This window comes from Strix uralensis, chromosome 25 (assembly GCF_047716275.1).
Source record: "Strix uralensis isolate ZFMK-TIS-50842 chromosome 25, bStrUra1, whole genome shotgun sequence".
Taxonomy (NCBI): Eukaryota; Metazoa; Chordata; class Aves; order Strigiformes; family Strigidae; genus Strix; species Strix uralensis.
Window position 1 is genome coordinate 7,231,164 of NC_133996.1, and position 25,171 is coordinate 7,256,334.

At 56.2% G+C, this 25,171-nt stretch overlaps 1 protein-coding gene across 2 annotated transcripts; it reads left to right on the top strand.

Annotated features, from left to right (window-relative positions):
• The first annotated feature begins 648 nt into the window (after positions 1-648).
• TFAP2E (transcription factor AP-2 epsilon) lies at positions 649-24,499 on the top strand. Of its 2 annotated transcripts, XM_074894427.1 has the most exons (8): positions 649-718; positions 806-1,252; positions 1,564-1,615; positions 16,241-16,459; positions 18,944-19,172; positions 19,454-19,572; positions 22,467-22,608; positions 22,989-24,499. In XM_074894427.1, the coding sequence occupies exons 1-8, from the start codon at positions 692-694 to the stop codon at positions 23,275-23,277; spliced, it is 1,524 nt and encodes a 507-aa protein (XP_074750528.1). In that variant the 5' UTR covers positions 649-691; the 3' UTR covers positions 23,278-24,499. The 2 variants fall into 2 exon arrangements, with proteins under 2 accessions (XP_074750528.1, XP_074750529.1); XM_074894428.1 differs by lacking the exon at positions 16,241-16,459.
• The last annotated feature ends 672 nt before the right edge of the window (positions 24,500-25,171 follow it).

The following is a 25,171-nucleotide window of genomic DNA, read 5'->3' on the forward strand; positions in this document are numbered from 1 at the left end:
CCCGGGGTCCCCGTTCCCCGTCGGGGAGGAGGGGGAAGAGCCCCGAGGGGGGAGCCCCGGGCTCTCCCGGTAGGACCGGCCCCGGGCCCCGCTCCGGCGGCCGTCGGGCGGAGGTTGCAGCAGCCGCCGGGGCCCCCGTTTCCTGCTCGGGTTAATAAAGTCAAACCGTCGAGCACCAGCGCGCTCCCGCAGCCCGCCCGCACCCCCGGGCCCTCCCAGCCCTCGGGGCTCGGTCCCCGGGGCGCTCCCCGACGGGGCTCTCAGGCGGCGCGGCCCGGGGCGGGGGGAGCCGGGGGTGGCACCGGGGAGGGGTGGGGGGGGGTCTGCGGCACCGTGCGACACGGGAGCGGGGCCGCCCGACGGCGCGGGGAGCGGCACCGGCCGCGCTCCCGGGGGCGACCCTCGCCCCTCGCCCCCCGCCTCCCGCCGTCGGGAGCCGTCGGGGCCCCGCGGGAACGGGCGGCGCGTCCCCGGCCCCTCGCTCTGACGCGCGCTCCCGGCGCGGCGGGCGCGCCCCCGCCGCTATAACTGCCGTGCATGGAGTCGGGGCCGGCGCAGAGGAGCGGGCGGGCGATGGGAGACGCCGCTCCGGCGGGATAGAGGGGGGGTGGGGGGGGCGGGGGGGGGGGGGGCGGAGACGGGGGCACCCCCGGGGCCCGGCCCGCCCGGGGCTCGCCGCGGGCCCGCACAGATGCTGGTGCACAGCTACCCGGGCATGGTGAGTGCGGGGGGGGGGGACGGGACGGGGGTTTTGGGGGGCCGGGGGGCCGCGCCCGTCTCACCGCCGCTGTCTCCGCCGCCGCAGGACCGCGCCGAGGGGCTGCCCGGGGCACCGGCCGGGGCCCGTCTGCCGCAGCTGCCCGCGCTCAACCAGGCGCCCTACGGCTCGGCCCCGCCGCTCTGCCACACGCCCGCCGCCGACTTCCAGCCGCCCTACTTCCCGCCGCCGTACCCGCAGCCGCCGCTGCCCTACCCGCAGGGCCAGGAGCCCGGTTACCCGCATCTGGGGGACCCGTACGCGGCGCTCAGCCCCCTGCACCAGCACCAGCAGCCGGGCTGGCCCCCCCAGCGCGGCCGGCAGGACGAGGCGGGGCTGCTCTCGCAGACCCACCGCGCCCTGGGGCTCGACCCCCGCCGCGAGTACCCGACCGTGCCCCGACTGCTCCACGGGCTGCCCGACGGCGGACACGGCCTCGCCGACGGCCCGCTGGGCCTCCACGGCCTCGGCCACCACGGCATCGAGGACATCCAGGTACCGGGGGGCTGAGGGAGGCCGGGCGCGGCACGGCGGGGACCGATCCCGCCGCCGTCTGTGCGCTCGGAGTCGGGGGGCGGGGGGGGTGTCCCCGGCTGGGACGTGTCGGGCCCCGCGGCGTCCGTTCCCCCGGGCAAGGAGGGCCGTAGAGCCCGGTTACCGGGGCTCGTCCGTGAGCGAACGATCCTTCCTGGGCCGGGGGCAGCGGGTGGATCGGGCCGCCGCCGCTCTGTCCCCACGGCCCGAGCGGCCGGGGCCCGTTGGCACCGGGAGCCGCCGGCTGACGGCTCTTGCTTCGGTGCTTTCAGGCCGTGGACGACGGCGGGATGAACCTGCTCGATCAGTCCGTGATCAAGAAAGGTAAGAGCGCGGCGGCACCGCGGGACGCGGCACCGGGCCGGGCTCCGCGCCCCGCTCCCGCCCTCGGGGCTCCCCCCCCCACGCGTCGGGTTCCCCCCCTCCTCCGCGACAGCCGCCCCGTGGGGACGCTCCCCTCCCGTCGGGAAGGGCTCGCTGCTGTCCCCGGCGAGGCCGAAACGAAAGCGGCGGGTCCCGGCGGGCCAGCGCGGCCGTTCGCCCCCGGCCCGCTGGGCTCCCTCGGGCGGTACCGAGGCCGCCGCTCCTTCCCGGTACCGGGGACCGAGGGGCCCCGACGGGCGGACTCGGCTATCGGGGAGCCCCGGGGGTTCACCCCGCCGGCGGCCGCGGATGGTTTGCGTGGGAAGCCCCAGGGATGCCCCGGCGGGGCTCGGCGGCAGCTCCCCCAGCGCTCCCGGTCCCGCCGCCCCGGGCAGGAGCCCTGCGCCCGGCGGCGGGGGGGAGGCAGCCCAGAGCTCGGACGGGACGAGCGCTGGGCTACGGCGGAGCGCGGCCGTCCAGCGGGGCTCGTACCGGGGGAGAAGGACGCGTTTAACGAGGGCGAGGAGCTGGCGCCGCCGTAGGAACCGGTGCTGCCCGTCCCCGCGGCCGGGAGCGTCCCGCAGAGCCCCGGGCGGCCGCCCCCATCCCGCCGCTGCGGATCGTCCTGTCCCGCCCCGCCTCGGCAGCCATCCGGGCCTGCGGGGACGCCCCGTTGGCGGCTCCATAAGCGGGGTTTGGCTCCGGGGCACCGGGGCCCGGGGCCGCTCCCTCCCGGGGCCGGGAAGCGGAGCTGCGGGCAGGGACCCCGCACGGCTCCCGGTGCCTCCCGCCGCCTCTCCTAATTTACTGCCGGTTCTCCCCCACCTGCTAAACATCCCCCCTGCTTCCAGACAAAACCCCGTGGTGAAAACAGTTCAACTCCGTACAATATTTTTTTTCTAATAAAAACTTCACTGGGGCATTGCCGGGAGCGGGGGGGACGTGAGCGATCCCTACGGCTGCTCGCGGCCGTAACTCCGGGGCCATGTTCGAGCGCTGCTCTTGGCTTCTCCCCGCGATTTTTTACAAAAATAGGGAGGTGGAAAGGACGTGTTTAATGCTGCTCCGTGGCACGGTCTCCAACACGGGCGGGCAAACGAAACGGCGGCCGCCCGTGCGGGCTCGGCGCGGGGGTAACGCGGGCAGGGCCGGTGCCCGCAGCCCAGCGGGGTTAGGGCTAGGATTAGGGCTAGGGTTAGGATTAGGGCTAGGGTTAGGGTGAAACGCCCGGGGGCAAGGTGGGGCTGGCTCCGGCCGGCCCGGCCCGGGCAAAACGCCGATGAAACCGGGAGGTTTTAGGTCGTCGGCTGCGTCCGGGGCTGCAGCGAGTCCGGTCCCGGTCCCGGTCGCGGGCCGACGTTTCCCGTGACCCGGCCGCAGCCGAGCCCCCGGTAACTGCCCAGCCCCGATAATCCGGGAAAAATATCCCGATCGTGCGGCTCTTCCCCCGCCGACCCCGGTCGTTACACGGGGGGAGCAGTTCTCGGCGCGTTACAGCCCCTTTTCCAGGAAAATTGTTACGCGAAGAACGCAGCTTCGTTACACGCGGCGTTTCAGTGGAGCATTAGTGACGGTAATTTTTTTTAAGCTTTAATTAGAACACACGAGAGGCGTTTCATTAAATAACCTTGCATGGGGAGCGGCTGCAACAAGCTGCGGGGTGCTGGTCGGGCAGGAGCGCCGGCCCCGCGTTTGCTGGTTTGTGTGTGCCAGCAGCGCTCGAGGTGCCTTCAGAAACCTCCAGCAGCGAGAATATTTGTCTGAAAGTTCGGTTGAAGTTCTAGGGGTTTGGTTTTGGTTTGGTTTTTTTGGTTTGTTGGGGTTTTTTGGTTTTGTTTTTGTTTTGGTTTGGTTTTTTTTCCCCACTTCTTTTTTTCAAAACCCGCCATTACTTAGAAATTTTCGCCTCCCGTCGGGAGGATTTGTTGTTGTTTAGTGCCAGATTTGTGTCTGGAGACTCACTTTCGGACAAAAAAAAAAAAAAAAAAAAGGAAAGAAAAAAGGAAATAACCCTGGCTGAAAAGCGGGGCCCGTGGGTGCAGGTCGTCCGCAGCCCCTGTGCCCGCGGCCACTTGCTCTTCCCGCTCCCGTTCTCTCGTTTTTTCCCCGCTGCGTTTGCAATAAAGACGCGAAGTGTATTTTGGGGAACAATCGGGTTTCGAGGGTGATGTGCTGCCACGGGGTCCCCGGCTCCGCTCGGCAGCTCGAAGCCCCGAGTTTGCTGGAGCAGCTGAGAAATCGATAAATCCAAAGTGTGTGGTTGCGGGGGGGGGACGCGGGCGGCCCCCCAGAGGGGCCGGGGGAGCGGCGGCGCGGCCGGGGCGGGGGCACCGGGGGCCGCATCCTGCCCCGCTGCCCGGGACCCCGCTCGCCCCTATTTCGGTGGCCGCGCTCCCCCTTCTCTGTCCTGGAAACGACGCCCCAAATCCAGCGAATGGGGCTCATAAACAAGCTGGGGGGTTATGGAAGCTGCAGTCGGGGAAGGGGGGGGGGCCCGAATCCCGCCGGTCCCCCCCGCGGGGACCGGGACAGGCCCCGGGAAGCAGCCGGGAGCGGCGGCTGGTGCTGTGCGGGTCCCCGAAATTACCGTTTGGTCCGTTGCCCTCCGCTCGAACCGGGCGAATGAATTCCCTTGCAGTCCGCTTATTTAATTTTATTTTTAAAAAAATATATAATACGGAGCGGTTCTTACTTCGCCGGCTCTGCCTGCTTTGAGCTGAGCCCCAGGCGAAGCCCCGGACCCCGCGGTCGGAATGAATTGCACCCTCGGAAAACAACAACAAAAAAAATAATTTCACATATGAGAGAGATCCCGCGCGGTTTCCAGGCGGGGGGGGTGCGGAGGGGCAGCGGGGGGTTCTCGGGGCGCCTCGCCCCGTGGGGAGCGGGGGGAAACGTTAAAAAGCGGAGTTTGGCCATAAATCGCGCAGAGATCTCAAATACTGCACCGGGGATGATTAATCCTTGAATTCCTGACGGTATGGCCCTCGGACAGAAACCTGATCTGGATCTGTGCATGTGAAAACAGATAAATCTCACCTTAATTAGTTGCCGAGATACTGTTGTCCTGGTTCAACAAAATATTAATCACCTGCCCCGAATGTCTAAAGCCACCTTTTACCTCCTCTACTTGGAGGCGCTTTTAATTCAACCCGAGCGCAGGGGCTCCCAGTCAAAACCAGTACGAAACGGGAGGGAAGCGCCCGCAGCCCCCGGCGCTGCCCCCCCGCAGCCTGTCACCCCCCGCGCCCCCGCGGGGGGCTCCGGGACCCGTCCCGATGGCGGGGGGGGCTGGCATTACGGGGGTCCCCCCCTCTGCCCGGTGGTGCCGGGGTGGCCCTGGCTGCGTGTTCGCTTTTCCCCCCTTTTTCTCCTTAAACCGATTTCAGCGGTTTCGCGGTTAACGGCGTTTCAGGGGATTTTTGTGACGGTGGGGGGCTGAGGCGCGCTGGTGCCCCCCGGGTGTGTTTTTCCGACCCCCCTTTTCCTGCAGGTGACCTCGAATTTAGGAATTTAGGAAGCGGCGGAGGGAGAGTAGAAAGTGGGCGGGGGGGGGGCCCTATCGCTTCAGCAAGGGCTCGGGGGAACGGCCCCGGGGTCCCCGTCCCGCCGCCCCGGTGGTGGCTGCGCGGGTCCCGCATCGCGGCGGGGGGGGCGCCGGGTCCCGCCGGGCGGGGGGGGGCGACACACACAGCACCGGGAGGCAGATCCGGGCTGAAAACAGGCGCCCAAACCTCCATTTCCACCATTTCTCCCGGGTCTGGCTCCGGTTCGTTATTCCCGTGGCCCGTCCGAGGGCTGGAGGTGTTGAGGGGCCGGGGGGGCCGGTTCGGCGCGGGGGGGGGGGGGGCGGGGGGCTGTGTGTAGGGCCAGGATCTCACTTGGAGCGCGGGGAGCTGCGAACGGCACTGAAAAACCCAGGACGAGCTTCCCCCGTCTTGGCGTGACAAATAGGGGCTACGTTTAGCTTGGGACTGAAATGGCTCAAATCTTGGATTTAAAAGCAAAGCTTTTACGAGTATCTTTTGTTATGCCCCTTTGTTCGCTCTCCCTCTTGTTCAAAAGTATTTCAGAAATGGTTTTCTGTGTCTTTTTGTTGTTGTTTTACACGTTTGGGTTGTTGTTGGTTTTGTTTTGGCTTTTTTTTTTTTCCTTTTTCCTCCCAAGCACTTATATAAGACCAGGAAGATATTTGACTTGAAAACAGTAAAAGTAACTCTGAAAAACTTTAGTCCGAGGCTCTGGCTGCTGCAGGCTACAGCAGCTACAGGCATTTTCTGCTCTGTTCACCTGCTGCCCGGGTGTTCAGGTGCCTGGGACAGCTACTCGCAGCCGGGCATGAGACCCCCAGACAAAGGGCAGCCGGTGCTGCGGGTCCTTCCCTCGGCTGGGCGAGGAGAGGGCGATTTTCTGTTTATGAAATCAAGCGTTAGGCCACTGCGCTGGGTAGCAAAAAATCCTGCAGCTTGGACGGAAAATCAGGAGGTGGTTTGATTGCTTTGACATCCTTTCAGGATCAGCGGAAAGCTTCTGATAGAGCCTTTTTATAACAAATCAAAACACAAATCTCTTTCCCCGGCACCTGGAGCTGGGGGCACGCCGGGGTGCAGGAGCAGCCCGGGGGGTCCTGCTGGCAGTGGGCTGGGACGAGCCGCAGGGGCCTGCGCACCCCGCTCGCGGGCAAGTGTTTTGGCTGCAGGATTTTACAACCCCGAGTACCGACGGAGTACAGGCGGAGCAGGGTGTAGCTGGCACCGAGGCGCGCGCGGCCCACGGGTGCTGCGTGGCTGGCGGGGACTGGACTCGCCTGGCTTCGCGTCGAGGCAGCAGGATTCGGCCACTGCGTTCTCCCTCGGGTTTGTGACTTGTTTAACTTCCCGTCGGAGGCTTTTCGGCTGCTCCGGAGCGGCAGGGCTAGCGTTTCTGCTCAGGAATGTGGACCTGTTTGGCTGGATGCTGGACAGACAGATGGAAAGCTGTGCCTCAGAGCGCTCCGAGCCCACATTTAGAAATATTGCAAGAAGTAGCTGTCACTACTAAAGAATGCAGCAGAGGAGGGAGATTAAGACCGAGATCCTTAGATCCACTCGCCACCGCACGCGAGCTCCAGGTTTTGAAGCAAAACCTCCCCGTGGGCTTCGCGTGCGGGGCTGCTGGCGGGACCAGGGTGCTGGCGTGGCGGCCGCGGTGCCATTTCTCCTTTGTTTCAGTGCAGAGAGGAATTGAGCTGTAAGAAATGCCGCGTGAAGCCAGATGTGGCAGGAGAAAAAAAAAAAATCCTGAAAGAACGGTAGATTAGATAAACATCATTTCCTGTGACGAGCCAGGTAATAAATGAGGTCATCCTGTAAAACACCTGGGGCTGCGAAGACACGGCTTTTATAAGACTGTCCGCGGCTGGGGGCGGCGGGGCTTGGACTCGGGGCAGACGCAGGGTGCTGAGCTCGGCTGGCGGAGCCCTCCCGCCTTCCTGCAGTTTCTCTGCTGCAATAGTTTGCCTGAGTGGGAAAAGGGGCTCACCTGGGACAAGCCGGGTCTTGACTGGAGGCTTTGCTGCCTTAGCGCCGCTCACAAAGGCTTTAAAGTTTAGACAAGCCCTCGCACACCCCACGAGATACAGCCTTCATCAAAACACAGTCACACCTCCCGATCCGGGCGCTTCTCCCTCGCGCACACATGTGTGCGTGGCAGAACACCTACTAATCAAACAGTGAAACTTAAAAGAAAGTTTTTACTCTGAACTGCATCCAGATCACCATTCCTCCATTAAAATTATATTTTTAATGTCCCATAATTGCACCAGGATAAAACCAGGTGTGTGTTCATGTGAGATAACACACACGGGTACCGGGGAAGGCGCTGGGCTTTGTCTCAACCTCCCCGGTGCCTCCCAGGCATGTGTTATCTCCAAGTTTCATGTACCTTGTCACGACTTACTGTTTAATTAGATGTTTTTAAATGAATTTTTTTCTTTGTTAGAAGTAAAGAGCAGTTCTTAAAGGGTAGGTTCAGAAAAGCCAGCTTGGGTTGCTTTTTGGCATGTGGCTTGTGAGTCAAACCAACAGCGCTTCTCTTCCCGGAGGTGGACCCCAAGTGAGGCTTCTCCACGGGACGGCACCGAGCGAGGCACCGCGGACACGCTGGGCTGGCTCTGGAGCACCTCCTCCCCCATTTCTGGGGCTGTGAGAGATTTTTGCAGCTCGGTGACTTGGCCGGTGCTCGGCTGCCGCAGACCCTGCTCGTCGAGTTGCAGCCATCTGCGCTCGTGGGTGAAGGGGTTACCAGGGGCCGGCTGTCCCTGGCCACCCCATGTGCTCCTTCCATAATTTGAAAAGCTGTGTAAAGGCACAAAAGCTTTTGGGGAAGAGGGAAGACCCTCTCGGGTGGCGGGTTGCTGCCACGCCACCGCCCCGGCTCCCACGGGGGCTGCTTTGTGCACCGGTGGGTTGGCATCGGGGCCCGCAGGAGCACCCTCGGCCAAGTGACATCCACCCTGCGGTGTTTGTCCCCACGTCAGCCCCGTCAGGAGGTGTCACCGAGATCTTAATTTTGTAGATGGTGCCATGCAGCAGGCACGCACCTCACTGGGGTCCCACGGGGCACCCACCCACGGGGCACCCGTTCACATGCCTCCAGCCCAGGGATGTGCCCAGGGCCACACCAACTCTGCAGCAGAGCAGAGGCAAACGTAGATCATTCCTCCCTGTTTAGTAATATTCCAAGATACGTGATCTCAGAAAAAAAAATGTTTTCAATCTGTCTTAATTATTTGAAGAGCCTAAACAAGGTTCTCTGAAGTCCTAGACTAGCACCCTAACCACTGAACCATCCCACCCTTTCCTGTGTGATCCTAGGGAATTACTCATTCTTGCTGTCCTTCCATTTGTTTGTTTATTTTAATTCTTAATGGAGGGACTAATTAGCAAATGTGGATGTAATCCTTGGAGCTGCTGCATGCTGAGCTCTCGTCTCCATGCCCTGTCCGGGTATCGCCTTTGGTTTGGAGAGAGGTGAAGTGTTGTGGGTTGGTGGAAAAGAGCAGCGAAGCACAAGGGAGTGAGAAGGAAGTGCTAGAAGTGGGCCCAGGCTACCCATCGCAATTAAATGTCCCCAAAATACAGGGTGCCCACGGCTCAGGAGCGAGGGGCTGAGCGGGACGAGGGGAGCTGTGAGCAGTTTCACCTTTGCAGCCTAAAAAGCCATCGCAGCTTCTGCAGCGTCTGCGGCGCGTGCTTGGGATTCCAGCCGGGCCGAGTCTCCCCACCCTCTATCTCAGGCATTTATCTGGCATCAGTCACCCAAGTGCGAGGCGCCAGGGAGCGAGGGATCGGGTCAGGCCCTATTCCCTCGGGACTGGTCGGGCAGGTCCCAGGGTGCAAGCGGTGTCCCCAGTGTGGTGGCTGCGTGGGGACGGCGCGTCCCCAGGGCGCCCCGGGAGCCGGAGATGGTCCAGGAAAAGTGGGACCGCCGTCCTGGGGCTGGCGAGGTGTGAGCAGAGCATCTGACCGAGGGTATTCGGGGTTGCTTCAAGCACAGGCCCCAAGTTAGCAGGAGATGGGGGCAGCCGTTGAAGAAATGTCACCAGAGGGTTTGTAGCTGCTGCAGGAGCTGCGCCGCAGTCACCTCCATGCAGATGTGCCCTGTCCCGGGCAGCCGGCTGGGCTCTGACACCGTTTCTGTGGCTGGTTGGAGTTGTTTTCCCCAGAGGAAGATGTGGATGTTGCTCCTTCCCGGCAGCTCCTCGCTGGCACCGGGGTTTTCTCTCGGCGTGTGCCCTGGCAGCTCGGGCCAGGCCGCGTGTCTGGCCGGGGCACGGTGCTGGCCGGGCTGCAACCCGCCCGCTTTGCTGGACGTCCCCCAGTACGTGGGTGTTAGAGACCCAGGGCATCTGCTGGGCAGGGAAAATTAAAAGTGTTTTTGCTGTGATAGTGGGCGAGCGGTGCCTCTCCCCGGAGCGATCCCCGGGCGAGCTGGCGGCTCCGCAGCGGCAGGTGAACCGGCAGATTTACATCTCTGTGGTCCGAGGCTCAGATCGAACCGCATGCTCTGCAGATTGGCAGCCAGTTCTATATGAAAAGTATTTTTCTATTATTATTCACGTCTAATCTTTGCTGAAGGGTCTTTTGCCCTTCAATAATCTAAAGACATTTTAACAAATTGATAGCAACGTTACCGTGGCTTGCACGGGATCCGCCGCCGCTCGCAAAAGACACTGCATCTTTGTTCTCCCTTTTTAGATTATGTAGATCCAAGCCACACAAATTCAGGCGCTTCTATAGGGAATACAGGGAAAACCTCTCAAGCATGTTACTGTAAAATGGATTATACTGTTTAAACACATAAAGATCCCGTAGACTGGTTGCCAAAATGTAATGGGAGTTTGTGCTGCTAAATGAATAAACCTGTGATGGTTAATGCCACAGGGCAGAGCCGTGGAGCGTGTGCGAGTCCGGCAGCGCTGGCTGCGTGCGGCACGGCTGAGCCGGGCTGCGGGGGACACTGGAGGAGAAACTTTCCTCGGCGTCAGCATGGAGCAGCACAGATTTCGGTTCCTTTGGCTTTAAATCCTCGGGCTCTCCAGCCTCCTGTTTCAGTTTCTTGCCTTCCCGACACCTGTGTGTTTTGTGCCGGGAAACACGTGGATTCTGTGCAAGCAGAGGCAGAGCTACACAGGTCCATCCAGAGCAGTCAGTCATTGAACTGAATTTTAAATAGTTATTTTTCCCAATGTAGATATGAAAGGGCTTAGCTGCAGATTCAGAAAAAAATAATTTTGAATTGGGGGGAGTGAAATAATCTGAATCACCGCACTAAACTGGCTTTTCAAATGAAGTCGCAGAGGTACGAGTGAGAAGTGCCGCGTCCGGGGAGGGGACGGGGGCTCTGCTGTACCAGAGCAGCTCTTTCAACGAACAGCAGAACCCTCGTGCAGTAAATATCTGCAAATACACTTCAAGGTTCAAAAGCAGAATCGAAATCCTTTTTCATTCATTTCCTGTGAAGGTTCAAGCGCTTGGGTTTCACTCGTTGGGAGGATATTTTAATCATTAATATTCGCTGCTTTCCAGCGGGGTATTCCTGAGGTTACTCTTCAGGCTGCTACATCAGAGGCTTCCCAGACAGCACGGCCCAATCCATAACACGAAGTACGGCAGGGAAATGCGTGGGAACTCACAACAAATTGTTTGTGAGCAATTTCCAAAAAATCCACAAAATATCCTGAGCAAGCAGCACATTTGAGGCCGAGTCATTCCTGAATGGTAAAGCAGGGAAATGCATTAGCTGAAATTATTAATGGCAAACTGCTTACTAATCCCCTTCCCAGTCCTGAAGGAGCACAGGGTGCTTTTGCAAAGGTCTGAGTAAATTTTGTTTTCATATTGATTGGCGGTTTCTATCAGACACAATGTACTAAGCAGGTACCGTCCTTAACTGAGATGTTGTATCCGCTGCTCTCGGGGGGAAGCTGCTGAACCTTCCTGCCCCACCGACCCGTCCCAAAGCTCCCCAGGAGACACCTGCTGTGACACACGGCGGGTACTTCGCTGGGTAAAACAGAGGCACAGAAAGAAAAATGCAATTAATATCACAAAGCACCTTAACATTTAGTTCATAACCTAATGTATGGAAACACAATGTTAAGTATGGAAGCTTTGCATAGGCATGGGACCTCTCCTGATTAGCTTTCTCATGGGAATAGTTTGAGGCTGCCGACTTGTATCCCTGCTCCCTCTCTTCTTCTGAGGGTCCGAGATCCATTTCCCTATCGGGACTCAGCAATCTGGAAAACCCAGAGATAAAAACAAGATTCTTTCCATCCTTCCATTTGAAAAGGGCCTTCGAGCCGATTACGGCGTTTCCTAGAGAGGCTCTTTGACGTGGGGACTTGGTTCAGGTTGTGCATTCAAGATAAAGAAAATACCTGTATAATCCCCTCTGGGAAGAAAGGATAATTACAGACTGTGGGTTTGAAATATAGCTGATGGCACTGACCTCCTTCCCTGGACCATCAATAAATACCTCTCTGCTGAAACACCAGGAAATTGAAGCAGCTGAACTCTGCAGCACCTCCTCAGTGAAAAAGGGCTTTTAAAGGGATGGAGCAGTTGCCTCTGGCTCACACCCACATGCAGATACTTCTTTATATATGTATCTCTGTCTTCTAATTTACATCAGAGACATTCAAACGAAGGTTAGATTAGTTCACTGAAAGCTCTTCCTGAAAGACAGCAGTAATCCCTCGCCTTTCTGGAGCACCTTTCATCAGGGGCTACGCACAAACATCCACCAGCCGGAGCTCCCCACCAGGGCAGAGCCCCAGGGATCCCCCCTCTCCTGCAGGGAGCAAAACCGGGGGGGGCTGGGGGCCGTCACCACCGGACCTGCACTATCACGGGAGCAAAACCTCAGCAGCTGCAGCGAGGAGCAGCCGAAACAGGTTTGCATGGTGCAGGTGTCCCCTGGCAGGGCAGCACGACTCGGCCTCCCGCAGCCTTTTTTTGGGCTGACCTGAACCTGCGGCGATGCCCGAGCTGGCCGGTGCACGGGCCTGGAGAGGGACTGGGGGGCTGAGATGCTTCTGGGGTGTGACAGCGCTGTGCCTGAAGAGGAGAGATTGCTTTGTCCCAGGTAGTCTCCTAAAAGGATTAACTGATACCCCTTTAAAATGCAATCTAAACTGTCACACACTCCCACTTTTGAAAGAGATGTTGCAACAAAAGCTCCAATATCCAGGGATTCCGTGTTGCTGAGGAGGAGGATTTACCTGTAACGTATCTAAGGAGAGAAGAAAACAGACTTGTAAGACGGGCAGCGATTTGCATGTTCCCTCTGGACTTGTTTTTCCCCTCGCAGCACCCCGAGCTCCAGCTGGAAATGGAACTGAACAAATAACACCACGATAAGCAATTCAACTTCCAAGCACCACAAATTTTCCTGCTTACAAATCATTTTGCAAGCAGGTAACACATTTCTCATAGGGAAATGAGTCAGTACTTCGCCTTTTTATTTTTGTAGGTAAAGTCTCTTTTCCCTTAAACCCAGAAGCTGATGGTGCGTGGTCAGCCCCCCAGCACGGGCTCCATGATCCCGCAGCTCCCAGCAGCACCCGCACGCAGAGCCTGAGTCTGGGCTGCAGATGCACCTTTTGTGCTGAATAATTCCATGTAAAAGTGGCCGTTTGCAGGAATCATAGTGGTAATTTCAGACACAAACATTTGTGAACGCAGATGAGGAAGGAGAGGGAGCGCAGGAGCTCGGGGATGAAGCATCGTCACCCTGGACCACGCGGGAGAGGGACGACGAGGCAGCAGAGGCACGGGGCTGCAGATCGGCCTGTGCTGAAACTTGTCGGGGAAAAGCAGGAAATTCTCCAAGGTTTTCTAGCTCCCTGGCTAACAAGCCTTTGAAGAATGGGTTTCTTTTTCTCCTTTGTACCTGGAACTTAAAAGCTGAGGGACCCACCTCTGCAAACCAGAACAAAAGTGTCAGAAACTTTATGCTTTATCTTGGGACACCTCGAAGGCACAAAGCTCCTTACTCCATCCCCTAGATTCACAACTGAGCGATCATCAGCTCAGTGGTTCTTCTCTCTCCCCCTGCTGCCCGGTATCTCCCGAAAAGCCCTCACAGAAACAAGGCTGTGGCATCCCATCACACCTGCAGCGTCGCAGGATGGGGATTGCCCTTCCACGCCTGTCTGCCTCTCCAAGGAGCATCATCCCGCCCCGTGCTTAGGCGCTGGACCAACTCCTTCTGGCTACATTTACCACCCCAGGACTTCTCACCTTGAGAAATCTTTCATCCGGGGATCACTTGGCAAGTTTTAATTGGGTATCCCAGCATCCCTCCTGGGTAGATATTATTGTCTCCATTTTGTTGCTGGAGACAACAAAAGCCCGAGCTGGGGAGGTGACCTGCCCAGTGTTATAAAACAAATCCCCGGCAGAGCAGGGAGCCGGCTGCAGCCGTGCCAGCCCACGGGCTTCCCAGGCTGGGCAGGACACAGGGAGACGACCACACACGGGCAGGATGCTCCCCAGGTCAGGAAAGTCAAGGGATGAAGCCTTTGGTGTTCTTGGAAACCAGGACCTGTTTTGAAATCACGCTCTCTCTCTAAATCAGAGGTTTTCATGCCACAGCAAATGGAGTTGTGTGAGTTTCATCACCTGACAACTACACCCAAGCTACTTTTAAAAGACAAACTAGACCCGACTCAGCCCAAAAAAGGCAGCTCTGATGGGAGATCACAAGCCTGGCGGGTTCAAAGGGAAGAGGAAGCCGCATGTATCTGCTGCGCAGCACCAGGGCAGGATTTGGCGCCGCTCTGTGCTGCTGCTCCGTGCGCTCGTGCAACGTATGATGTACTGCGGGTGGTACCTGCCTTGCAGCGTCAGAGGAGGCAGCGAGATGCTGAGCCTTGTGGAAACGCTTCCTCTGACATTATGCAGATGAAACGAGGATAGTTTCCCTTCCCACGCTCAGCAAGGCATCGTACGCCTATTATTGACACGCTGCCGTCCTCAGCGGCTGACTTCCACATACAAGAGCATCATGAGACAAGATGAGGCGGTGACAAATATTTCACAGTGTTAAAAAGGAAGTCTGGAGTTACAAAAGCAGAGGCCGTTTTTAATCAGTTTTCTATAACTATTGCCTGAGCATTAGGAAGCGTTGTAAAGCCTGGATTGCTTATAAAGCATTCCCACAGACCAGAAGTGCACGCATTCAGATCATGCCCATATGCCTGATCTTTGGTAAATCATTTAACTTGTTCTGTGCCTCAATTTTCCCCAGCTGCAATAATGAGCCAGCTCACACAGGCTCTGGGAGCGAGTTAATGACTCAAGTGGCTGGTCCTGTACCAGCACTGGGCTGGGGATTAGCAACGTGTGAAGCTCTTTGAGGTCTGTCAGCATCAGCTTATTTCAGAATCGGTTTTGCCTTTCAAATCAGCCCCCTCCGACACTCGTGCTGTGCAGCCCTGCTGCTCCCTGGCCCAGCCACAGCATCCCCAGGACCAGAGGCTCCCCAGGCAAAACATTTCACTGGGGCTTTAGTTTGTGAAATCCTCAGCTGAGCTCACCTCTACGTGAGGAGCTGAGTATCAGCAACACCGGTCAAGACCTTTTGGATTTGCTGAATTAGAAGCAGCGGGATTAATCTGAACTAAGCAAGCCTCCCATGGGGAAAAAACCCCTCAGGAGCGCCTGGCAGCTAAAGAAAGAGCAAAAAAGCTTTAGGGAGACTAAGTGAAGCAACCAAGCCTCAACGACTGAGGGGTTTCAGGGAGCCGACTAAGATTTTTTTTTAACTTTCCTCTGTGTAGACACACCTACGTTCTCTCCAGTAACACCCTGCCAGCACCGTGCCCAGGGCTTCGGTCCCTCTCCGCCGTCCCCAGCTCCCTGGGTGACACTAACCTGCTTGGCAGCTCATTTTCTCAAAAGCCCCCCCCACTCACAGCATTTCTGGCTTAAACAAGTCTGCCAGCGGCACAGCACAGGCGTTCACCCTCTGGCTCCCCCAGATCCAGCTGCGTCTCTGCCACGAGCCTCCTGACCAGAGGCCACCCGCACCGGTGGGTCCGGCGGCAGCTCCTGGCTTTTGGGAAGAGCCTTTCCCCAGCGCTGCCGCAGGCTCCCCAGCTTCACCCATCTATCGCACAGCTTGCAGAGCTCACACGGGGCCAGCTAGGAAGTAATGAGGAAATAATAATAATAATAGCAGATAGCGAAGATGGACATCAGAGAAAAAGACCTCACACTCCTCAGGAGTTTTCTGAGCAGTTGCTAATTGCCTCGTGTTCCCTTCTCCTTTCTTTGGCTGAATCAACCCAAAGACAGCCTTGCAGAGAGAGAGGCAGCTTGTGTCCTGCCCTTTGTAGCTTCCTGGGGTGGGGTGACCCAGCTGAGCCCTGTCCCTCTCATCAGGCAGGGCACGGAGGGAGGGGGCCAAGCACCTGGGCACCCGGTGGTTTGGGCACCAGCATCTAACCCTTCCCTCGTCAGCCTGCATCACGCGTCGGTCCGTCACTGTATGAACGAGCATCTCTGGGGTGTGTTTCTGCTGGAAACCCCATCCTCCACGGTCCTGAGTGGGAGCTGAGCCTGCCCAAGCTGTGGGAATGAGCAGGGCGAGAGCCGGCTCACTGAGGTAAAGTGCCAAGGACAGGGCCAAACCCAGGAAACCTCAGACGAGGTGACCAGTGCAGGGACACTGACGTGACATATCTATTCCCAGCTGCAAAGCCCCGCGTGGGGCTCAGGTCTGTGCCTTGCCCGGCCGCTCCTCCGCTCGGGCACGGCGGCACCGAGTGCCTCCCACTCACTATTCAGCGCCTGGCACCCAGAAACCTCGTTGTGAAAACCCCGTCTCTGCTCCGGCGGTTTATTTCTCTGCCCCGTGGCTCGGAAGAACCCTCGACACGAGGCTGTGCGGGGCCCAGCGGGGCCGGGCGCCTGCATGCACCCGTCCCGGTGTGGAAGGGGCCCGCGGCTCGCGCCCGCGGGGGTCACCGGGGCGTTGGGCTGTCGGCCGCGCGCCGTGCCGACCCGCAACGGTCTCATGCTTCCTTCTTGTCTGCAGGCTGGCTCAGGTGCTCCGATCACCTGCTGCTTGCGGGAACAGGAAAGCAGCAACTGAAGATCGAGGGGGACTTTTGGTTTACTCAGATGACAAGAGACAATTTTGGTTCCCCAAAAGCCAAGGAAACAAAGCTGTCAGGCTTTAATGGTAGCTTGTCTCCCTCCTGCAGCATGTTTATGGGCAAACAAGCTGCAGATCAGACCAGGCAAACAGCAGCAGGTGAGGCCAAATAACAATAATTAATAATTAATGGCAAATGTGGCTATGTTTATTGTTGTTGTATTGAGGCAACGTTGTCTAATGGATGAAGCACTGTTACAGGACTCAAGAGACCGGCTCAGTTTCCAGCGCTGCCGCTAACCTCTGCGTGATGCTGGGCCAGGCACCCGTTCCGCGTGTCCCTTCGCAGGCCGTGTGCCTCGCTGCCCAGGGTGCGAGGTCCCCCGTCCCATGCCTGCATGTGCCGAAGGTGTCGGGGCTCTGGCCTCGGCGCAGAAGAGCAAATACTCACGTTCAGTGCCGGGTGCCCGGTGCCGGTGCCTGCATGGTTTGCTTGTGGCACAGAGCAGGGCTGACCCGACCTGCTCTGGGCATTAACCTTCGCAGCGGGAGGTTCTGGGTTACAGCTTTTAAGGAGATTTGTTTCTGACAGTAGCATCATTCCTAAAAATGCCAGTACGTGTTTCAAACGTGTCGTGGTGTCTCCGTGCTGTGCATCGGCATCCATCCGTGCCTCCCCACCGCCCTCCCCGCACGCTGCCGGTGCGCGTGGGGCGACTCGCAGACACGCCGGGGCCGGATGGGACCCACCTCCAGCCCGGTTCTCCCTGGGCTCCGGTGGTCGCTCCCACTGGTGCCGGCGGGGTTTCCCCCTGCCCAGCTGCCGTGTTTCACCGGCGTGTGCAGCGAGGCACAATTCCCCTCTCTCCTGCATGGCCCTTCAGTCCCTCGTGTGTGTGTGCAGGTCCCCGGCCACGCATGCGGCTGGAATGCACGTCACCGCATGATTCCAGGCATGCACAAATACGCGAGTGCATAAATTATAAATTATAAATTACGCAGAGCTCTTCGTGGACAGACAAAGTAGGTGATACTACAAGCAACGCCTGCTCTCCAGGGGGGTCTGGTTTGGGGGTGGCCCTTGCTGCAGCAGAACCCACGTCTGCTGGGTTACCTGGACCTGAAGTGACAGACGCCTTGGCAGCAACGCATGGATATTTGTAAAACACGCTCTGAGGTTTTATTTTAAGGGTGGCCCCTAGAGACAAATCTAACCTGTTCTGGGACTGTGGAAGAAAGCTTTGAAGTTGCTGCTTCCTGGAAATAGCTCTGGTTTCCTACGTCTCATGGTGATGTTCCCATATTTGCTCTTCCCTGAACATCCCTCAACCAGCTACAGTCGCGGCAAATGCCAACACCGCAGCTGCTGGCTCCGGCCGGGCACCAGTGCATCTCGCCCTTCAGTCCCCTCACTTTGTTCAAGTTTCATGCTGAGAGGAAACTTAATGTATTTTAGCTCCTTTCCATTCATCTTTTAGTCTTAAAACATTAACCATTTTTATGTAACATGTGCTACCTTTTTATTGCCACACTAACAAGTTGTTGAGCTGTATTTACAATATGCTGATTGTAAGCGTCCCCTAATAGGTCCAGTCTACGTACCCTCCCCAATTAATTTTCGGGTTTTCTGTTTCATTTTGGGCATGTGTATTTCCTTTATAAAACCTGCATCTCGCCCTGGTATTCGTTGCTGCGTTACTTGCAGGAACCCTCTGAATGTGCATTGTGGAACAGTCATTACCGAGGAACCACAAAGAATGCCAGGGCTGAAACGATCTGGGGCGATGGCATTTGCAGTCCTCTTTGGATTCTTTCAAAACCCGCTTTTTTCCAGAGTTAAATTGGTTATTAATTTCAGAACATAAAAGCCAAGGAGATTTGGCACAAGTTTCAGCCACAGTTTTAACCTATAAACCTTTATTGCGTCTAAGAACGTTTCTTACTGGAATGACGTATGGGAAAACCGTGCCCACCTCACCGCGGCTGCGATGCCACGGGCCCGATGCGATGCTGCAGCCACCGCTGCCTCTCTAACCTCTCGTGGTAACTGACTCTTGCCCCTTAAGTAAACGAAAGTCTGTGCTAGATTAATTGGGTTTGCTCTTCTCAAGCTTCCTTTAAGCCAGGGATGATGAAAGTTTAGGGCTGTGGCTTGTTGTGGGGCCAATCCCAAAGCTGAAGTCAGAGAACCTCTTTCTGCTGGTCCCTGTGGGCACGTACTGGCACACACGGCCCGTGGCCGCCCCAGCATTGCCCGGGCTTTGTGCAGGGCACGGTGGCCGGAGCTCAGCCCCTGGCCCGTGGGACGCAGCCGTGGGCCTGTGCGGAGCCGGGCTGCAGCTGCCATCCCGTCCCAAACCGGGAGAGGAACCAAGCGATGAGCCAGCGCTTGGCCCTGCCAGCGCACCCCCGGAGCAGACAGGGAGGGGAGGCTGGTCACAGGGCCAGACAGCGATGCTGCGGACAGCCCTCAGCCTTCCAGACCAGCCCAAAGCCTTGGGCTTAATGACAGTAGAGCTGGGAGGCGTGGGAAAGCGGGCGAGAGCAGAGTCCAGGCTTCTTCCATTTTTTCTTTTTCCTTTATCGAGTTTAGTGTCATCACTCCACCTCTCCTCTTTTATTATTCTTTTATTTGTCTCCCAGTGCCCATCCCCTCGAAGGCCAATGGCACCACCATTTCCACCCTGTCCATGAACAAAGATGGCTTGATCGGAGGGGTGACGAATCCCAACGAGGTCTTCTGCTCCGTGCCTGGCCGCCTCTCTCTTCTCAGCTCCACCTCCAAGTACAAGGTGACGGTCGGGGAGGTGCAGAGAAGGCTCTCGCCCCCCGAGTGTCTCAACGCCTCTCTCCTCGGCGGAGTCCTCCGCAGGTAAGCGGCTCCTAAGAGCTCTGGGCCAGCCCCAGGACGTGGGGCTGCGCCGTGTGCTGAAGGCAGGGGTAAGGCTGCAGCAAGCTTTGTGTTCAGCACCAGCTCTTACCTCTCCGAGTAACGGAGATGAGAAGTTCTGGGGTGTGGTATATTGGGCAATAGCATTTTTGTTGCTTTTTCTTCTTTCCTTTCAAACCTAAAAGCTTAAACTGGAATTAGTTATAGTTATTTTAACATTAATTACGTTATCATTTCTTACCCTCATTGTTTTTGCTTTTCAGAGCAAAATCAAAAAATGGGGGTCGGTGTTTAAGGGAAAGGTTAGAGAAAATCGGACTAAATCTACCTGCAGGAAGGCGCAAAGCTGCCAACGTCACCCTGCTGACATCCCTCGTGGAAGGTAAGAGTCGCTCTCCACTCCCGTGGAGGATGGGAGTGCCAGAACTTCAATACCCTTCATTTGCAGCTTTCCACAAACAAGAGCACTTAAAACAAGTCTGCGGCGGTCACCACCGACTGAGACTGGAAATATCCCTGTGCAAGCCTCCATGCTGATTCAAGCATGTCTGTCTTCCCAAACTCAGACATTTCTGTCGGACGAGTCATATCCCATGGGAAGAGGCATCTACAGCCTGAGCGGGGCCGCGAGCTTCGTTTCGGCTGTAGCTAAGTGTACTGATCGTTTCTGTGAACTACTTCTAGTAACGCTTAGTCGGGTTCACAGAAAACAAATACAAAAAAGCTTGAATAAAGCTGCCAAGAATTTAGCAGCTGCTCCGTAGCCCCGTGTGCCCACTTCGGACACAACCGAGGTGCTGCCGACCGTGCCGCCCTCGGGCAGCACCGACCTGTTCTGTCCAGGCTCCGTCACCACACTCAGGTCTGGGTCTTGTCTCCCATAAGGAGATGCCCCATATCCGAGTCCTGTCCTCCTCCCCTGGGACAGCAGGGGACAAGTGAGACATGGAGGAGATGCCGCACAGCTCTGAGGTCTTGCAGGAGGAGGTAACGTTCGTAGGAGCAGCCCTGGGAGCGCGGCGTTAAGGGCTGAGTACGGAGAACGCGGCCTGCCCTGACGTCTGAGGTGCCCCTGCTTAAAGCCGCTTGTTTATTCGCTCCCCTCCTACTTTTTGCACTATGGAAATGATGATGTCGCCGCTGCATCTTGGGAGAAAAGGACACGGGGTGCAAACAAATGCAATGACAGCTCTGACTCCCTTCGAGCTTTGGAATCCATTGTGTTTGCACCCAGCGTGTTGGAGGCAGCTGCCTGCAGTTTCTGAATAGAAAATCATCTCCATTGTTGCCAGCAAATTAAATGACCCGCTTCATTAGGCGGAGGTTGTTACTGAGGGCAGTTGGTTCGTGCTGAATGAAAGGCTGATTTCCATGAAAAGAAAAGAAAGAAAAGAATGAAAGAAAGAAAGGAAGGAAGAAATGTACATTTTGATTTCAGGTGGCTGCCGATGTTTTGGTTACTGCTTACCAGCTCATAGTAAATAAAAGAGTGGTGCCATGTGTGCTCGATGGATATAATTTCCTCCTGCACGTAAGTGTTATGGCACTGGGAGCTGTTTCACCCAGAGGAAGGTGCTATTGCATTGTCATTACTCAGCGTGCAGAAACTGGCTTGTGCCCCTGTGCCCCAGGCACCCTCTTTCTTGGACATTTGCTGTCCTGGCTTAATTTGTTTTCTCCCCTCTGCCTTCCAATGTCTGTTCATTTAAAAAAACCACTGGGTGTTTTTTTGAGTGCTGATGCTATACTTTTTCTCACACTGACCCAGAGCCACTCCTAGAGATGGGGAAAATGGGTACTGGGAGCACAGGGACCACTACGAGGGCTGCAGGTAGAAACACAGCTGCCTGTGGGAGCCCTTGCCACCTACACCGAGCACTTGCCCTCTCGTGGGCCCCTGCTTCATCAGTAGCTCCAGCACGGACCCCGGGGAGCAGCAGGGCCACAGTTCAGCTTCAGAAACATCCTGAAGCTCTCAGAAAGAGGTGTGCGTTCAGACAGGCCTCTGGGGCCCCTCTGCCTGCTGTGGCCTCCTGCCCCACGAGCGCTCTCCCCCAGCCTCTCCTCCCCGGGGCTCTGACTCGCTGTGTCTTTAACACCACTCTCAAAAGCTGAACTGCCTCGTCCCCTCCGCTGAAACCTCTCTAAGCCAGCATCCAAATTGCCTTTAAAACGATCAGCTGTGTAGCCACTCACACACACTCATGGAGGAAATAAATCCTGGCTCCAGCCTTGGCTCTCACCATGAGGTCACACAGCCCTTTTTTATTGTCACCATAACTGTTTTTCAGCAGCTATTACTTTGTGATTGTTTTTTAAGCTACAAACAACTGCAGCGCCAATTCTCCAGGTTTACCTTATTTGCTCCTTCTTTGGAGGAGATGAAGTGGAAAGTATTATCATTATACGGGAAGCACGGACACTTTCCCCATAACGTGGCTTCCCAGCCTGAGCTCTGGGAGGGGGGGAGCCTGTGAGGGGATCTAGGTTAATGCTCTCAGGATGGATGGTCTAATACGTGTGAGCAGCGGGGGGGCAAGTCAAATTAGCTCTGCCTGCCCGACTGGGATTTCGGGTGTTGGGCATGATCAATTGCCATCAGCTCTGATTATTTCCACGGGGATGCCTGGAGATGGATCAATTCCATCAATGGGTGGGCATTTCCGCGGGGTGATGGATACGCTGCCTGCGCGTCCAGCCCGAGGGCCCCTGCTCGCTGCAGGAGGATGTAGACCCCTTCCTTCCACCCGTTTCTCGCATCCCCGTTTTGTCTAGTGGTCACGGGGCTAAGGTCGCTTTTTCACCCTCCAGCCCCTGTTTAAACCTCTGCTCAATTTGGAGAGGCCAAGCAGGAAATTTTGGAAGAAGCAGGGAAAGAAAGACGCAGAAAGGGAAGTGCCCGAGAGAGAAACACCTCTGCTGTTCTTCCTTTTGGAGCAGTAGCCCAGAGATTCACACCTCATCCTGCTCGAACTCCAGCACCATCTTCATGCCTTTTTAAAAGCTAGCAAAGGAACCAGCTTCTGTTCAGAGTTGGCAATGGTCCGTTCGGACCCATGCAGACTGTCTTACAGACAGGTCTAAGAAACCCAGTGGTGTCTCTGCACCAGCACAAGAGCCAAAGGTGGGGAGAGCTCTTGGGTGGCACCTGGGAAAGGGAAGTGCTCAACTCCCAGGAGAAATAAGGCCCATCGGTGAGACGGCCGAAGCTGCTGCAGAAGGCGCTCCCCTTCCACGCAGCTATTGACACAACTTGTTAATCTGTCCTGCTCGTAGGCGAAGCCGTTCACCTGGCTCGGGATTTTGGGTACGTGTGCGAAACGGAGTTCCCAGCCAAGGCGGCGGCAGAGTACCTGTGCCGACAGCACTCCGACCCCACGGAGCTGCACACCAGGAAAAACATGCTGCTGGCTACCAAGTGAGTACAGATGGCAACAAGCCACCAGTGTGTTTGGCATCTGCAGCCCAGAAGGGCAGCATGAGCCCCGAAAGCTTATTCTTCTGCACACAGATCTGAAAGGTGTGGTGAGGTGACTAGTTAGCATGGATTGAAGGGCTTGCTCCCCCATGGGAGAGGTGAACCTCAGCCCAGGGAGCGTTTGGGCACTGCCACACGTGCCCCTTCGAAGCAGCACCAGCTCCGACTCTGCACCCGGGGGCTTTCCCCAGGCTGGAGCTGAAAACTCCAGGAGGGGAGGCAGCTGCTCGGGCGGGGAGCGGGAAAAGAGACCCCAAACACACCTATGTCCCTGCAGCTGTCTGACAGCCTTTCTAGTAACACAAACCTCTCTCTTTCAGGCAAATTTGTAAAGAGTTTGCAGACTTGATAGCCCAGGATCGCTCACCGCTGGGGAACAGCCGCCCTTCACTCATCTTAGAGCCCGGTGTCCAGAGCTGTTTGACTCATTTCAGCTTGATAACCCACGGCTTTGGGGGCCCAGCCATCTGCGCAGCGCTCACAGCCTTCCAGAACTACCTGGTAGAGTCCCTTAAGGGGCTGGATAAAATGTTCATGAACAGCACAGGGAACGGGCACACGGCCGGAGACTCCAAAGCGTCAGAAAAAGAAGTGAAGCATCGGAAATAACGTGCTGTCTCCCTCCCTCTCCGCGGTGGGAGCTTCCCCCGGTTGCCATAGATAGCACAGGGTGGGAAGGATGATCCAGTGCACTGTTTTCTGAACTGCTACATTTGAACTTGGGATGAAACTCGTAAAGCAAACAAAGAAAAGACAAAAAAGAAGATTTAAAGAATTTAAGAAGAAAACAACTCTAATGGACATAGTGAGATTGAGAAAACAAGCCAGGTTGATGGCTTTTGGGTTTTGCCTTTTTCTTTTTTTTTTTTTAAATTGTGGATGCAGGAAGCCAAGTCATGTGCAATTTTATTTTGTTTTTTAAAAACCCGTAGTGAAATCCTGACGTGCTCCGGGAATTTGTTCCAACTGAAAAACTGAGAAGAAAGAGCAAAAGCCTCATCAATGCAAGAACCAGAGGCACGAGCAGCAGAGGGCAGGGAGTTGGATCGCTGGCTGTACCTGGATTTATCAGCTGGTTTTGACAGGCAGACACAGAGGAAACCTTCCTATTTCCCCACCTACAGCCCAGTCCTAAAGCCAGGCCAAGAGAAAATTGCCAGCAGAACTGCTTTGGGGTTAAAGCAGTTTCAGACTTCGTTTACAGTCTTCAAACGGAGACTCAAGGCAGATTTTCCCCTGGGCTGAGGAGCCCCGACGAGGGGAGGAACAAACCGCACAGCCGATGGTTCCCAGGGCAGGAACGGATCGAGGAGAGCCTTCCCAACTGCTGCGGTCACAGCTGGGGATAAAGCAGGTGAAGTTAAACCCAGGACTAATTAAAACTCCACAACCTACAGATAACAGCATACAAGTTTCTAAAATTAATAATAATTAATAAAGCACAAGGAGCAGAACTTGAACCAGGCCAAACTGAACTGTTCTAAATCTGTATATATTTATTTATGTGTAATTAAAATCTGAAAGTTTTAAAATGTCCAGTGCAAGTTATTTATATCAAATTGAGTTGGTTTTTTGTTTTGCCTTTTTTGTTTTGGGGTTTTTTTTTGAAAGATGAAAGTCTTTGGATTTTCTGCCATTAGGAATGGGAATGAAGTTTTGGATACACAAAACTGTAGCATGGACAAGATAGGCTGTGATGATAATGACTATAGAAGTTCTGCAGGATTTTGTACTTGCTGTTGTTTCTCTTAATGCTGCAATAGATGTACAACACCCACACCACAATGTCATTCTCATTATCTCAATAAACCTCTTTTTATTTGAAGAAAGCACCTCCATCGTCTTTGTGAACAAGGATCCTTCTGCCTCTGTGGTTGCATCTTGAAATATTATATAGATTTAAGGAACAGTATCCTCCAGTTTCGTGGCTGACGTCTGACTGATCTGTGCAGTCACAGAGAGCCCAGAGAATGGCAGGAGCTGGTGGTAATGCCCTGATCTCACAGGCCGTCGCAGCCGAGCCGGCCGGCGCCTCTGGTGATGCTGGAGATGAATAGCGAAATGATGCGTTTGCAGATGTTTCAGAATTACTCAGGATAGTCAAATCTAAACCTGTCTGTGAAGAGCTGCAGAAAGACCTCATGGTATCAAAACAAGGAGTGATAAATTAGCAGATAAAATAACCCTCCTAATCTATATGCAGTGAAGTTCTCCAGATTAGCTGCTGCTTGTGGCGTTATTATGGATAGGACTAAAACCAGCCACCTCGTACTCACAGGAGCTTAGAAATAAACAAAATGATGGGAACTGCTAAAAAAGGATTAACAAACCAGAAAACAGATTACGCTGCGTGACATACGTGTGCTTCCATGGTATTGCTCTATGCTGAATGCCACTGGCAGATCTGGCTAGCCCAAGTGGTAAAGCCGTGGAGAAAAGCAGCCAGGGAGATCTCAGGTGGGAACTGACTGGATGAGGAAAGGCCGAGGGATTAGAGCTGCGC

Excerpts from the sequence above, each read along its gene's own strand:
- TFAP2E (XM_074894427.1), top strand. The coding sequence starts at position 692 with ATGCTGGTGCACAGCTACCCGGGCATG. Across the intron at positions 719-805 it reads TGCACAGCTACCCGGGCATG|GACCGCGCCGAGGGGCTGCC; the intron begins GTGAGTGCGGGG and ends CCGCCGCCGCAG. Across the intron at positions 1,616-16,240 it reads TCAGTCCGTGATCAAGAAAG|GCTGGCTCAGGTGCTCCGAT; the intron begins GTAAGAGCGCGG and ends TCTTGTCTGCAG.